This window comes from Zophobas morio, unplaced genomic scaffold, assembly GCF_036711695.1.
Source record: "Zophobas morio isolate AGI-343-1 ecotype UQ-CSIRO unplaced genomic scaffold, CSIRO_AGI_Zmor_V1 ptg000452l, whole genome shotgun sequence".
In the NCBI taxonomy this organism is placed as follows: Eukaryota; Metazoa; Arthropoda; class Insecta; order Coleoptera; family Tenebrionidae; genus Zophobas; species Zophobas morio.
In genome coordinates, this window is record NW_026972555.1 from 41,359 (window position 1) to 57,945 (window position 16,587).

At 35.6% G+C, this 16,587-nt stretch overlaps 1 protein-coding gene across 1 annotated transcript; it reads right to left on the reverse strand.

The window, feature by feature from the left end:
- Nucleotides 1–14,717: 14,717 nt before the first annotated feature.
- LOC135120956 (uncharacterized) lies at nt 14,718–15,192 on the reverse strand (the record flags this gene model as incomplete). The annotated part of the gene is made up of 2 exons (XM_064045280.1): nt 14,946–15,192; nt 14,718–14,870 (listed from the first exon to the last, which is right to left on the reverse strand). Coding segments are annotated over exons 1-2 (400 nt in total), but the record flags the coding sequence as incomplete, so codon positions are not given.
- Between the last annotated feature and the right edge of the window lie 1,395 nt (nt 15,193–16,587).

Consider the following 16,587-nt stretch of genomic DNA (forward strand, 5'->3'; position numbering starts at 1 on the left):
ACGTCAACTTTTCCTATTCTGAGTCGATTCTGCATGCTTTAAGTGTGTTTGGTGGCTCAGAACCATTAAAAAACGTTGAAATATAGTTCAAATTCAATAAAAATCGACAAAAATACAGTTTCTAGCTAAAATTTGATGGTTTCGTTGCACTTTCCGAGCCCGTAGGGTATCTGAGTGGCTTAAAAGTACAAGAAAACACTTCAAAAGTGACGTTTCTGAAGAATTTTAACAGTTTTCTTGTATCTACGAACGCCAGAATGCATAAAATTGACCTAAACGTCTCCTTTTCCTATTCTGAGTCGATTCTGCATGCTTTAAGTGTGTTTGGTGGCTCAGAACCATCAAAAAACGTTGAAATATAGTTCCAATTCAATAAAAATCGACAAAAATACAGTTTCTAGCTAAAATTTGATGGTTTCGTTGCACTTTCCGAGCCCGTAGGGTATCTGAGTGGCTTAAAAGTACAAGAAAACACTTCAAAAGTGACGTTTCTGAAGAATTTTAACAGTTTTCTTGTATCTACGAACGCCAGAATGCATAAAATTGACCTAAACGTCTCCTTTTCCTATTCTGAGTCGATTCTGCATGCTTTAAGTGTGTTTGGTGGCTCAGAACCATCAAAAAACGTTGAAATTAGTTCAAATTCAATAAAAATCGACAAAAATACAGTCTCTAGCTAAAATTTTATGGTTTCGTTGCACTTTCCGAGCCCCTAGGTTATCTGAGTGGCTTAAAAGTACAAGAAAACACTTCAAAAGTGACGTTTCTGAAGAATTTTAACAGTTTTCTTGTATCTACGAACGCCAGAATGCATAAAATTGACCTAAACGTCTCCTTTTCCTATTCTGAGTCGATTCTGCATGCTTTAAGTGTGTTTGGTGGCTCAGAACCATCAAAAAACGTTGAAATATAGTTCAAATTCAATAAAAATCGACAAAAATACAGTTTCTAGCTAAAATTTGATGGTTTCGTTGCACTTTCCGAGCCCGTAGGGTATCTGAGTGGCTTAAAAGTACAAGAAAACACTTCAAAAGTGACGTTTCTGAAGAATTTTAACAGTTTTCTTGTACCTACGAACGCCAGAATGCATAAAATTGACCTAAACGTCTCCTTTTCCTATTCTGAGTCGATTCTGCATGCTTTAAGTGTGTTTGGTGGCTCAGAACCATCAAAAAACCTTGAAATATAGTTCAAATTCAATAAAAATCGACAAAAATACAGTTTCTAGCTAAAATTTGATGGTTTCGTTGCACTTTCCGAGCCCGTTGGGTATCTGAGTGGCTTAAAAGTACAAGAAAACACTTCAAAAGTGACGTTTCTGAAGGATTTTAACAGTTTTCTTGTATCTACGAACGCAAGAATGCATAAAATTGACCTAAACGTCTCCTTTTCCTATTCTGAGTCGATTCTGCATGCTTTAAGTGTGTTTGGTGGCTCAGAACCATCAAAAAACGTTGAAATATAGTTCAAATTCAATAAAAATCGACAAAAATACAGTTTCTAGCTAAAATTTGATGGTTTCGTTGCACTTTCCGAGCCCGTAGGGTATCTGAGTGGCTTAAAAGTACAAGAAAATACTTCAAAAGTGACGTTTCTGAAGAATTTTAACAGTTTTCTTGTATCTACGAACGCCAGAATGCATAAAATTGACCTAAACGTCTCCTTTTCCTATTCTGAGTCGATTCTGCATGCTTTAAGTGTGTTTGGTGGCTCAGAACCATCAAAAAACGTTGAAATATAGTTCAAGTTCAATAAAAATCGACAAAAATACAGTTTCTAGCTAAAATTTGATGGTTTCGTTGCACTTTCCGAGCCCGTAGGGTATCTGAGTGGCTTAAAAGTACAAGAAAACACTTCAAAAGTGACGTTTCTGAAGAATTTTAACAGTTTTCTTGTATCTACGAACGCCAGAATGCATAAAATTGACCTAAACGTCTCCTTTTCCTATTCTGAGTCGATTCTGCATGCTTTAAGTGTGTTTGGTGGTTCAGAACCATCAAAAAACGTTGAAATATAGTTCAAATTCAATAAAAATCGACAAAAATACAGTTTCTAGCTAAAATTTGATGGTTTCGTTGCACTTTCCGAGCCCGTAGGGTATCTGAGTGGCTTAAAAGTACAAGAAAACACTTCAAAAGTGACGTTTCTGAAGAATTTTAACAGTTTTCTTGTATCTACGAACGCCAGAATGCATAAAATTGACCTAAACGTCTCCTTTTCCTATTCTGAGTCGATTCTGCATGCTTTAAGTGTGTTTGGTGGCTCAGAACCATCAAAAAACGTTGAGATATAGTTCAAATTCAATAAAAATCGACAAAAATACAGTTTCTAGCTAAAATTTGATGGTTTCGTTGCACTTTCCGAGCCCGTAGGGTATCTGAGTGGCTTAAAAGTACAAGAAAACACTTCAAAAGTGACGTTTCTGAAGAATTTTAACAGTTTTCTTGTATCTACGAACGCCAGAATGCATAAAATTGACCTAAACGTCTCCTTTTCCTATTCTGAGTCGATTCTGCATGCTTTAAGTGAGTTTGGTGCCTCAGAACCATCAAAAAACGTTGAAATATAGTTCAAATTCAATAAAAATCGACAAAAATACAGTTTCTAGCTAAAATTTGATGGTTTCGTTGCACTTTCCGAGCCCGTAGGGTATCTGAGTGGCTTAAAAGTACAAGAAAACACTTCAAAAGTGACGTTTCTGAAGAATTTTAACAGTTTTCTTGTATCTACGAACGCCAGAATGCATAAAATTGACCTAAACGTCTCCTTTTCCTATTCTGAGTCGATTCTGCATGCTTTAAGTGTGTTTGGTGGCTCAGAACCATCAAAAAACGTTGAAATATAGTTCAAATTCAATAAAAATCGACAAAAATTCAGTTTCTAGCTAAAATTTGATGGTTTCGTTGCACTTTCCGAGCCCGTAGGGTATCTGAGTGGCTTAAAAGTACAAGAAAACACTTCAAAAGTGACGTTTCTGAAGAATTTTAACAGTTTTCTTGTATCTACGAACGCCAGCATGCATAAAATCGACCTAAACGTCTCCTTTTCCTATTCTGAGTCGATTCTGCATGCTTTAAGTGTGTTTGGTGGCTCAGAACCATCAAAAAACGTTGAAATATAGTTCAAATTTAATAAAAATCGACAAAAATACAGTTTCTAGCTAAAATTTGATGGTTTCGTTGCACTTTCCGAGCCCGTAGGGTATCTGAGTGGCTTAAAAGTACAAGAAAACACTTCAAAAGTGACGTTTCTGAAGAATTTTAACAGTTTTCTTGTATCTACGAACGCCAGAATGCATAAAATTGACCTAAACGTCTCCTTTTCCTATTCTGAGTCGATTCTGCATGCTTTAAGTGTGTTTGGTGGCTCAGAACCATCAAAAAACGTTGAAATATAGTTCAAATTCAATAAAAATCGACAAAAATACAGTTTCTAGCTAAAATTTGATGGTTTCGTTGCACTTTCCGTGCCCGTAGGGTATCTGAGTGGCTTAAAAGTACAAGAAAACACTTCAAAAGTGACGTTTCTGAAGAATTTTAACAGTTTTCTTGTATCTACGAACGCCAGAATGCATAAAATTGACCTAAACGTCTCCTTTTCCTATTCTGAGTCGATTCTGCATGCTTTAAGTGTGTTTGGTGGCTCAGAACCATCAAAAAACTTTGAAATATAGTTCAAATTCAATAAAAATCGACAAAAATACAGTTTCTAGCTAAAATTTGATGGTTTCGTTGCACTTTCCGAGCCCGTTGGGTATCTGAGTGGCTTAAAAGTACAAGAAAACACTTCAAAAGTGACGTTTCTGAAGAATTTTAACAGTTTTCTTGTATCTACGAACGCCAGAATGCATAAAATTGACCTAAACGTCTCCTTTTCCTATTCTGAGTCGATTCTGCATGCTTTAAGTGTGTTTGGTGCCTCAGAACCATCAAAAAACGTTGAAATATAGTTCAAATTCAATAAAAATCGACAAAAATACAGTTTCTAGCTAAAATTTGATGGTTTCGTTGCACTTTCCGAGCCCGTAGGGTATCTGAGTGGCTTAAAAGTACAAGAAAACACTTCAAAAGTGACGTTTCTGAAGAATTTTAACAGTTTTCTTGTATCTACGAACGCCAGAATGCATAAAATTGACCTAAACGTCTCCTTTTCCTATTCTGAGTCGATTCTGCATGCTTTAAGTGTGTTTGGTGGCTCAGAACCATCAAAAAACGTTGAAATATAGTTCAAATTCAATAAAAATCGACAAAAATACAGTTTCTAGCTAAAGTTTGACGGTTTCGTTGCACTTTCCAAGCCCGTAGGGTATCTGAGTGGCTTAAAAGTACAAGAAAACACTTCAAAAGTGACGTTTCTGAAGAATTTTAACAGTTTTCTTGTATCTACGAACGCCAGAATGCATAAAATTGACCTAAACGTCTCCTTTTCCTATTCTTAGTCGATTCTGCATGCTTTAAGTGTGTTTGGTGGCTCAGAACCATCAAAAAACGTTGAAATATAGTTCAAATTCAATAAAAATCGACAAAAATACAGTTTCTAGCTAAAATTTGATGGTTTCGTTGCACTTTCCGAGCCCGTAGGGTATCTGAGTGGCTTAAAAGTACAAGAAAACACTTCAAAAGTGACGTTTCTGAAGAATTTTAACAGTTTTCTTGTATCTACGAACGCCAGAATGCATAAAATTGACCTAAACGTCTCCTTTTCCTATTCTGAGTCGATTCTGCATGCTTTAAGTGTGTTTGGTGGCTCAGAACCATCAAAAAACGTTGAAATATAGTTCAAATTCAATAAAAATCGACAAAAATTCAGTTTCTAGCTAAAATTTGATGGTTTCGTTGCACTTTCCGAGCCCGTAGGGTATCTGAGTGGCTTAAAAGTACAAGAAAACACTTTAAAAGTGACGTTTCTGAAGAATTTTAACAGTTTTCTTGTATCTACGAACGCCAGAATGCATAAAATTGACCTAAACGTCTCCTTTTCCTATTCTGAGTCGATTCTGCATGCTTTAAGTGTGTTTGGTGGCTCAGAACCATCAAAAAACGTTGAAATATAGTTCAAATTCAATAAAAATCGACAAAAATACAGTTTCTAGCTAAAATTTGATGGTTTCGTTGCACTTTCCGAGCCCGTAGGGCATCTGAGTGGCTTAAAAGTACAAGAAAACACTTCAAAAGTGACGTTTCTGAAGAATTTTAACAGTTTTCTTGTATCTACGAACGCCAGAATGCATAAAATTGACCTAAACGTCTCCTTTTCCTATTCTGAGTCGATTCTGCATGCTTTAAGTGTGTTTGGTGGCTCAGAACCATCAAAAAACGTTGAAATATAGTTCAAATTCAATAAAAATCGACAAAAATACAGTTTCTAGCTAAAATTTGATGGTTTCGTTGCACTTTCCGAGCCCATAGGGTATCTGAGTGGCTTAAAAGTACAAGAAAACACTTCAAAAGTGACGTTTCTGAAGAATTTTAACAGTTTTCTTGTATCTACGAACGCCAGAATGCATAAAATTGACCTAAACGTCTCCTTTTCCTATTCTGAGTCGATTCTGCATGCTTTAAGTGTGTTTGGTGGCTCAGAACCATCAAAAAACGTTGAAATATAGTTCAAATTCAATAAAAATCGACAAAAATACAGTTTCTAGCTAAAATTTGACGGTTTCGTTGCACTTTCCGAGCCCGTAGGGTATCTGAGTGGCTTAAAAGTACAAGAAAACACTTCAAAAGTGACGTTTCTGAAGAATTTTAACAGTTTTCTTGTATCTACGAACGCCAGAATGCATAAAATTGACCTAAACGTCTCCTTTTCCTATTCTGAGTCGATTCTGCATGCTTTAAGTGTGTTTGGTGGCTCAGAACCATCAAAAAACGTTGAAATATAGTTCAAATTCAATAAAAATCGACAAAAATACAGTTTCTAGCTAAAATTTGACGGTTTCGTTGCACTTTCCGAGCCCGTAGGGTATCTGAGTGGCTTAAAAGTACAAGAAAACACTTCAAAAGTGACGTTTCTGAAGAATTTTAACAGTTTTCTTGTATCTACGAACGCCAGAATGCATAAAATTGACCTAAACGTCTCCTTTTCCTATTCTGAGTCGATTCTGCATGCTTTAAGTGTGTTTGGTGGCTCAGAACCATCAAAAAACGTTGAAATATAGTTCAAATTCAATAAAAATCGACAAAAATACAGTTTCTAGCTAAAATTTGATGGTTTCGTTGCACTTTCCGAGCCCGTAGGGTATCTGAGTGGCTTAAAAGTACAAGAAAACACTTCAAAAGTGACGTTTCTGAAGAATTTTAACAGTTTTCTTGTATCTACGAACGCCAGAATGCATAAAATTGACCTAAACGTCTCCTTTTCCTATTCTGAGTCGATTCTGCATGCTTTAAGTGTGTTTGGTGGCTCAGAACCATCAAAAAACGTTGAAATATAGTTCAAATTCAATAAAAATCGACAAAAATTCAGTTTCTAGCTAAAATTTGATGGTTTCGTTGCACTTTCCGAGCCCGTAGGGTATCTGAGTGGCTTAAAAGTACAAGAAAACACTTCAAAAGTGACGTTTCTGAAGAATTTTAACAGTTTTCTTGTATCTACGAACGCCAGAATGCATAAAATCGACCTAAACGTCTCCATTTCCTATTCTGAGTCGTTTCTGCATGCTTTAAGTGTGTTTGGTGGCTCAGAACCATCAAAAAACGTTGAAATATAGTTCAAATTTAATAAAAATCGACAAAAATACAGTTTCTAGCTAAAATTTGATGGTTTCGTTGCACTTTCCGAGCCCGTAGGGTATCTGAGTGGCTTAAAAGTACAAGAAAACACTTCAAAAGTGACGTTTCTGAAGAATTTTAACAGTTTTCTTGTATCTACGAACGCCAGAATGCATAAAATTGACCTAAACGTCTCCTTTTCCTATTCTGAGTCGATTTTGCATGCTTTAAGTGTGTTTGGTGGCTCAGAACCATCAAAAAACGTTGAAATATAGTTCAAATTCAATAAAAATCGACAAAAATACAGTTTCTAGCTAAAATTTGATGGTTTCGTTGCACTTTCCGAGCCCGTAGGGTATCTGAGTGGCTTAAAAGTACAAGAAAACACTTCAAAAGTGACGATTCTGAAGAATTTTAACAGTTTTCTTGTATCTACGAACGCCAGAATGCATAAAATTGACCTAAACGTCTCCTTTTCCTATTCTGAGTCGATTCTGCATGCTTTAAGTGTGTTTGGTGGCTCAGAACCATCAAAAAACTTTGAAATATAGTTCAAATTTAATAAAAATCGACAAAAATACAGTTTCTAGCTAAAATTTGATGGTTTCGTTGCACTTTCCGAGCCCGTAGGGTATCTGAGTGGCTTAAAAGTACAAGAAAACACTTCAAAAGTGACGTTTCTGAAGAATTTTAACAGTTTTCTTGTATCTACGAACGCGAGAATGCATAAAATTGACCTAAACGTCTCCTTTTCCTATTCTGAGTCGATTCTGCATGCTTTAAGTGTGTTTGGTGGCTCAGAACCATCAAAAAACGTTGAAATATAGTTCAAATTCAATAAAAATCGACAAAAATTCAGTTTCTAGCTAAAATTTGATGGTTTCGTTGCACTTTCCGAGCCCGTAGGGTATCTGAGTGGCTTAAAAGTACAAGAAAACACTTCAAAAGTGACGTTTCTGAAGAATTTTAACAGTTTTCTTGTATCTACGAACGCCAGAATGCATAAAATCGACCTAAACGTCTCCTTTTCCTATTCTGAGTCGATTCTGCATGCTTTAAGTGTGTTTGGTGGCTCAGAACCATCAAAAAACGTTGAAATATAGTTCAAATTCAATAAAAATCGACAAAAATACAGTTTCTAGCTAAAATTTGATGGTTTCGTTGCACTTTCCGAGCCCGTAGGGTATCTGAGTGGCTTAAAAGTACAAGAAAACACTTCAAAAGTGACGTTTCTGAAGAATTTTAACAGTTTTCTTGTATCTACGAACGCCAGAATGCATAAAATTGACCTAAACGTCTCCTTTTCCTATTCTGAGTCGATTCTGCATGCTTTAAGTGTGTTTGGTGGCTCAGAACCATCAAAAAACGTTGAAATATAGTTCAAATTCAATAAAAATCGACAAAAATACAGTTTCTAGCTAAAATTTGATGGTTTCGTTGCACTTTCCGAGCCCGTAGGGTATCTGAGTGGCTTAAAAGTACAAGAAAACACTTCAAAAGTGACGTTTCTGAAGAATTTTAACAGTTTTCTTGTATCTACGAACGCCAGAATGCATAAAATTGACCTAAACGTCTCCTTTTCCTATTCTGAGTCGATTCTGCATGCTTTAAGTGTGTTTGGTGGCTCAGAACCATCAAAAAACTTTGAAATATAGTTCAAATTCAATAAAAATCGACAAAAATACAGTTTCTAGCTAAAATTTGATGGTTTCGTTGCACTTTCCGAGCCCGTAGGGTATCTGAGTGGCTTAAAAGTACAAGAAAGCACTTCAAAAGTGACGTTTCTGAAGAATTTTAACAGTTTTCTTGTTTCTACGAACGCCAGAATGCATAAAATCGACCTAAACGTCTCCTTTTCCTATTCTGAGTCGATTCTGCATGCTTTAAGTGTGTTTGGTGGCTCAGAACCATCAAAAAACGTTGAAATATAGTTCAAATTCAATAAAAATCGACAAAAATACAGTTTCTAGCTAAAATTTGATGGTTTCTTTGCACTTTCCGAGCCCGTTGGGTATCTGAGTGGCTTAAAAGTACAAGAAAACACTTCAAAAGTGACGTTTCTGAAGAATTTTAACAGTTTTCTTGTATCTACGAACGCCAGAATGCATAATATTGACCTAAACGTCTCCTTTTCCTATTCTGAGTCGATTCTGCATGCTTTAAGTGTGTTTGGTGGCTCAGAACCATCAAAAAACGTTGAAATATAGTTCAAATTCAATAAAAATCGACAAAAATACAGTTTCTAGCTAAAATTTGATGGTTTCGTTGCACTTTCCGAGCCCGTAGGGTATCTGAGTGGCTTAAAAGTACAAGAAAACACTTCAAAAGTGACGTTTCTGAAGAATTTTAACAGTTTTCTTGTATCTACGAACGCCAGAATGCATAAAATTGACCTAAACGTCTCCTTTTCCTATTCTGAGTCGATTCTGCATGCTTTAAGTGTGTTTGGTGGCTCAGAACCATCAAAAAACGTTGAAATATAGTTCAAATTCAATAAAAATCGACAAAAATACAGTTTCTAGCTAAAATTTGATGGTTTCGTTGCACTTTCCGAGCCCGTAGGGTATCTGAGTGGCTTAAAAGTACAAGAAAACACTTCAAAAGTGACGTTTCTGAAGAATTTTAACAGTTTTCTTGTATCTACGAACGCCAGAATGCATAAAATTGACCTAAACGTCTCCTTTTCCTATTCTGAGTCGATTCTGCATGCTTTAAGTGTGTTTGGTGGCTCAGAACCATCAAAAAACGTTGAAATATAGTTCAAATTCAATAAAAATCGACAAAAATTCAGTTTCTAGCTAAAATTTGATGGTTTCGTTGCACTTTCCGAGCCCGTAGGGTATCTGAGTGGCTTAAAAGTACAAGAAAACACTTCAAAAGTGACGTTTCTGAAGAATTTTAACAGTTTTCTTGTATCTACGAACGCCAGAATGCATAAAATCGACCTAAACGTCTCCTTTTCCTATTCTGAGTCGATTCTGCATGCTTTAAGTGTGTTTGGTGGCTCAGAACCATCAAAAAACGTTGAAATATAGTTCAAATTCAATAAAAATCGACAAAAATACAGTTTCTAGCTAAAATTTGATGGTTTCGTTGCACTTTCCGAGCCCGTAGGGTATCTGAGTGGCTTAAAAGTACAAGAAAACACTTCAAAAGTGACGTTTCTGAAGAATTTTAACAGTTTTCTTGTATCTACGAACGCCAGAATGCATAAAATTGACCTAAACGTCTCCTTTTCCTATTCTGAGTCGATTCTGCATGCTTTAAGTGTGTTTGGTGGCTCAGAACCATCAAAAAACGTTGAAATATAGTTCAAATTCAATAAAAATCGACAAAAATACAGTTTCTAGCTAAAATTTGATGGTTTCGTTGCACTTTCCGAGCCCGTAGGGTATCTGAGTGGCTTAAAAGTACAAGAAAACACTTCAAAAGTGACGTTTCTGAAGAATTTTAACAGTTTTCTTGTATCTACGAACGCCAGAATGCATAAAATTGACCTAAACGTCTCCTTTTCCTATTCTGAGTCGATTCTGCATGCTTTAAGTGTGTTTGGTGGCTCAGAACCATCAAAAAACTTTGAAATATAGTTCAAATTCAATAAAAATCGACAAAAATACAGTTTCTAGCTAAAATTTGATGGTTTCGTTGCACTTTCCGAGCCCGTAGGGTATCTGAGTGGCTTAAAAGTACAAGAAAACACTTCAAAAGTGACGTTTCTGAAGAATTTTAACAGTTTTCTTGTATCTACGAACGCCAGAATGCATAAAATCGACCTAAACGTCTCCTTTTCCTATTCTGAGTCGATTCTGCATGCTTTAAGTGTGTTTGGTGGCTCAGAACCATCAAAAAACGTTGAAATATAGTTCAAATTCAATAAAAATCGACAAAAATACAGTTTCTAGCTAAAATTTGATGGTTTCGTTGCACTTTCCGAGCCCGTTGGGTATCTGAGTGGCTTAAAAGTACAAGAAAACACTTCAAAAGTGACGTTTCTGAAGAATTTTAACAGTTTTCTTGTATCTACGAACGCCAGAATGCATAATATTGACCTAAACGTCTCCTTTTCCTATTCTGAGTCGATTCTGCATGCTTTAAGTGTGTTTGGTGGCTCAGAACCATCAAAAAACGTTGAAATATAGTTCAAATTCAATAAAAATCGACAAAAATACAGTTTCTAGCTAAAATTTGATGGTTTCGTTGCACTTTCCGAGCCCGTAGGTTATCTGAGTGGCTTAAAAGTACAAGAAAACACTTCAAAAGTGACGTTTCTGAAGAATTTTAACAGTTTTCTTGTATCTACGAACGCCAGAATGCATAAAATTGACCTAAACGTCTCCTTTTCCTATTCTGAGTCGATTCTGCATGCTTTAAGTGTGTTTGGTGGCTCAGAACCATCAAAAAACTTTGAAATATAGTTCAAATTCAATAAAAATCGACAAAAATACAGTTTCTAGCTAAAATTTGATGGTTTCGTTGCACTTTCCGAGCCCGTAGGGTATCTGAGTGGCTTAAAAGTACAAGAAAACACTTCAAAAGTGACGTTTCTGAAGAATTTTAACAGTTTTCTTGTATCTACGAACGCCAGAATGCATAAAATTGACCTAAACGTCTCCTTTTCCTATTCTGAGTCGATTCTGCATGCTTTAAGTGTGTTTGGTGGCTCAGAACCATCAAAAAACGTTGAAATATAGTTCAAATTCAATAAAAATCGACAAAAATACAGTTTTTAGCTAAAATTTGATGGTTTCGTTGCACTTTCCGAGCCCGTAGGGTATCTGAGTGGCTTAAAAGTACAAGAAAACCACTTCAAAAGTGACGTTTCTGAAGAATTTTAACAGTTTTCTTGTATCTACGAACGCCAGAATACATAAAATTGACCTAAACGTCTCCTTTTCCTATTCTGAGTCGTTTCTGCATGCTTTAAGTGTGTTTGGTGGCTCAGAACCATCAAAAAACGTTGAAATATAGTTCAAATTCAATAAAAATCGACAAAAATACAGTTTCTAGCTAAAATTTGATTGTTTCGTTGCACTTTCCGAGCCCGTAGGGTATCTGAGTGGCTTAAAAGTACAAGAAAACACTTCAAAAGTGACGTTTCTGAAGAATTTTAACAGTTTTCTTGTATCTACGAACGCCAGAATGCATAAAATTGACCTAAACGTCTCCTTTTCCTATTCTGAGTCGATTCTGCATGCTTTAAGTGTGTTTGGTGGCTCAGAACCATCAAAAAACGTTGAAATATAGTTCAAATTCAATAAAAATCGACAAAAATACAGTTTCTAGCTAAAATTTGATGGTTTCGTTGCACTTTCCGAGCCCGTAGGGTATCTGAGTGGCTTAAAAGTACAAGAAAACACTTCAAAAGTGACGTTTCTGAAGAATTTTAACAGTTTTCTTGTATCTACGAACGCCAGAATGCATAAAATTGACCTAAACGTCTCCTTTTCCTATTCTGAGTCGATTCTGCATGCTTTAAGTGTGTTTGGTGGCTCAGAACCATCAAAAAACGTTGAAATATAGTTCAAATTCAATAAAAATCGACAAAAATACAGTTTCTAGCTAAAATTTGATGGTTTCGTTGCACTTTCCGAGCCCGTAGGGTATCTGAGTGGCTTAAAAGTACAAGAAAACACTTCAAAAGTGACGTTTCTGAAGAATTTTAACAGTTTTCTTGTATCTACGAACGCCAGAGTGCATAAAATTGACCTAAACGTCTCCTTTTCCTATTCTGAGTCGATTCTGCATGCTTTAAGTGTGTTTGGTGGCTCAGAACCATCAAAAAACGTTGAAATATAGTTCAAATTCAATAAAAATCGACAAAAATACAGTTTCTAGCTAAAATTTGATGGTTTCGTTGCACTTTCCGAGCCCGTAGGGTATCTGAGTGGCTTAAAAGTACAAGAAAACACTTCAAAAGTGACGTTTCTGAAGAATTTTAACAGTTTTCTTGTATCTACGAACGCCAGAATGCATAAAATTGACCTAAACGTCTCCTTTTCCTATTCTGAGTCGATTCTGCATGCTTTAAGTGTGTTTGGTGGCTCAGAACCATCAAAAAACGTTGAAATATAGTTCAAATTAAATAAAAATCGACAAAAATACAGTTTCTAGCTAAAATTTGATGGTTTCGTTGCACTTTCCGAGCCCGTAGGGTATCTGAGTGGCTTAAAAGTACAAGAAAACACTTCAAAAGTGACGTTTCTGAGGAATTTTAACAGTTTTCTTGTATCTACGAACGCCAGAGTGCATAAAATTGACCTAAACGTCTCCTTTTCCTATTCTGAGTCGATTCTGCATGCTTTAAGTGTGTTTGGTGGCTCAGAACCATCAAAAAACGTTGAAATATAGTTCAAATTCAATAAAAATCGACAAAAATACAGTTTCTAGCTAAAATTTGATGGTTTCGTTGCACTTTCCGAGCCCGTAGGGTATCTGAGTGGCTTAAAAGTACAAGAAAACACTTCAAAAGTGACGTTTCTGAAGAATTTTAACAGTTTTCTTGTATCTGCGAACGCCAGAATGCATAAAATTGACCTAAACGTCTCCTTTTCCTATTCTGAGTCGATTCTGCATGCTTTAAGTGTGTTTGGTGGCTCAGAACCATCAAAAAACGTTGAAATATAGTTCAAATTAAATAAAAATCGACAAAAATACAGTTTCTAGCTAAAATTTGATGGTTTCGTTGCACTTTCCGAGCCCGTAGGGTATCTGAGTGGCTTAAAAGTACAAGAAAACACTTCAAAAGTGACGTTTCTGAGGAATTTTAACAGTTTTCTTGTATCTACGAACGCCAGAATGCATAAAATTGACCTAAACGTCTCCTTTTCCTATTCTGAGTCGATTCTGCATGCTTTAAGTGTGTTTGGTGGCTCAGAACCATCAAAAAACGTTGAAATATAGTTCAAATTCAATAAAAATCGACAAAAATACAGTTTCTAGTTAAAATTTGATGGTTTCGTTGCACTTTCCGAGCCCGTAGGGTATCTGAGTGGCTTAAAAGTACAAGAAAACACTTCAAAAGTAACGTTTCTGAAGAATTTTAACAGTTTTCTTGTATCTACGAACGCCAGAATGCATAAAATTGACCTAAACGTCTCCTTTTCCTATTCTGAGTCGATTCTGCATGCTTTAAGTGTGTTTGGTGGCTCAGAACCATCAAAAAACGTTGAAATATAGTTCAAATTCAATAAAAATCGACAAAAATACAGTTTCTAGCTAAAATTTGATGGTTTCGTTGCACTTTCCGAGCCCGTAGGGTATCTGAGTGGCTTAAAAGTACAAGAAAACACTTCAAAAGTGACGTTTCTGAAGAATTTTAACAGTTTTCTTGTATCTACGAACGCCAGAATGCATAAAATTGACCTAAACGTCTCCTTTTCCTATTCTGAGTCGATTCTGCATGCTTTAAGTGTGTTTGGTGGCTCAGAACCATCAAAAAACGTTGAAATATAATAATAATAATAATAATAATAATAGATATATATTTGCCAAACAGCATAAGCCACAAGTAGGCAAAAGAAAAAAATACAAAATACATATATAAAAAACAATAAACAAATAAGTGTACAGATGCGCACAAAAACATATAGAAAAATATATAAACTAATTAGATAAAGATAAACTATTTTTTGTTAAACTCGAGAACAGCTTTACCTAGAATACATTTTAAGGAATCGAAGTTAAGATCACAATCTTTCGCAAATATATTAAAGTTGGAGCAAGCAACCGTGATAGGCGATCTCTTTAGGGCGTTACTTCTATTAAAGGTGCAATAAAACGTGCGACTACTTCTACTCGATAAACGAGGCACATAAAAATTAAGATAATCTAAAAGCAGGGGACAGTCAATATAAAAATTATTTAACTTATATACAAAATTAATGGATGATAAGACCCTCCTTGTTTCAAGTGACAATACTCCAAAGATAGACAAAAGGATGGAATGCTCAAAGTGTCTATGAGGGTAATAACCAAAACGTTGGCGATAAAGAAATTTCAGAAATTTACGTTGGATACGCTCTATCCCTTTAACCATATAGGAGTACACAGGATACCAAATTAGAGAGCAATACTCGAGTTTAGAACGCACCAAAGCGTAATATAGGGTCTTCAAACTATCGTTTCTATTTCTAAAATCAGAACAATTTCTGTATATGAAGCCTAAAACACGGCATGATTCCTTAATTTTAATGGTAATATGTTCCCTGAAGGTAAATTCAGTATCAAATGTCACACCTAAGTCAGTAGTTTTCGAGCAACGTTGTATTAAGTCATTATTAATGCTATAGTCAAACTGAGTAATCTGCCTTTTACGACTGTAAGATATCACCTTGCATTTACCAATGTTCAGAAACAGACAATTCTCGCAACACCAGTTATAAACTTTATCTAAATCATGTTGAAGATTTAAGCAATCGCTAAAACAATCAATTTTGGCGTATAATTTCAAGTCGTCTGCGTAGAACAATCTGTTACTATCCATTATGTCACTAAGGTCATTGATAAACAGTAGAAACAACAGGGGCCCTAAGTTGGATCCCTGTGGTACACCAGACGTGGCGAAAAATGGCAAGGATCTACTCTGTTGATAAACAAATATAGTTCAAATTCAATAAAAATCGACAAAAATACAGTTTCTAGTTAAAATTTGATGGTTTCGTTGCACTTTCCGAGCCCGTAGGGTATCTGAGTGGCTTAAAAGTACAAGAAAACACTTCAAAAGTGACGTTTCTGAAGAATTTTAACAGTTTTCTTGTATCTACGAACGCCAGAATGCATAAAATTGACCTAAACGTCTCCTTTTCCTATTCTGAGTCGATTCTGCATGCTTTAAGTGTGTTTGGTGGCTCAGAACCATCAAAAAACGTTGAAATATAGTTCAAATTCAATAAAAATCGACAAAAATACAGTTTCTAGCTAAAATTTGATGGTTTCGTTGCACTTTCCGAGCCCGTAGGGTATCCGAGTGGCTTAAAAGTACAAGAAAACACTTCAAAAGTGACGTTTCTGAAGAATTTTAACAGTTTTCTTGTATCTACGAACGCCAGAATGCATAAAATTGACCTAAACGTCTCCTTTTCCTATTCTGAGTCGATTCTGCATGCTTTAAGTGTGTTTGGTGGCTCAGAACCATCAAAAAACGTTGAAATATAGTTCAAATTCAATAAAAATCGACAAAAATACAGTTTCTAGCTAAAATTTGATGGTTTCGTTGCACTTTCCGAGCCCGTAGGGTATCTGAGTGGCTTAAAAGTACAAGAAAACACTTCAAAAGTGACGTTTCTGAAGAATTTTAACAGTTTTCTTGTATCTACGAACGCCAGAATGCATAAAATTGACCTAAACGTCTCCTTGTCCTATTCTGAGTCGATTCTGCATGCTTTAAGTGTGTTTGGTGGCTCAGAACCATCAAAAAACGTTGAAATATAGTTCAAATTCAATAAAAATCGACAAAAATACAGTTTCTAGTTAAAATTTGATGGTTTCGTTGCACTTTCCGAGCCCGTAGGGTATCTGAGTGGCTTAAAAGTACAAGAAAACACTTCAAAAGTGACGTTTCTGAAGAATTTTAACAGTTTTCTTGTATCTACGAACGCCAGAATGCATAAAATTGACCTAAACGTCTCCTTTTCCTATTCTGAGTCGATTCTGCATGCTTTAAGTGTGTTTGGTGGCTCAGAACCATCAAAAAACGTTGAAATATAGTTCAAATTCAATAAAAATCGACAAAAATACAGTTTCTAGCTAAAATTTGATGGTTTCGTTGCACTTTCCGAGCCCGTAGGGTATCTGAGTGGCTTAAAAGTACAAGAAAACACTTCAAAAGTGACGTTTCTGAAGAATTTTAACAGTTTTCTTGTATCTACGAACGCCAGAA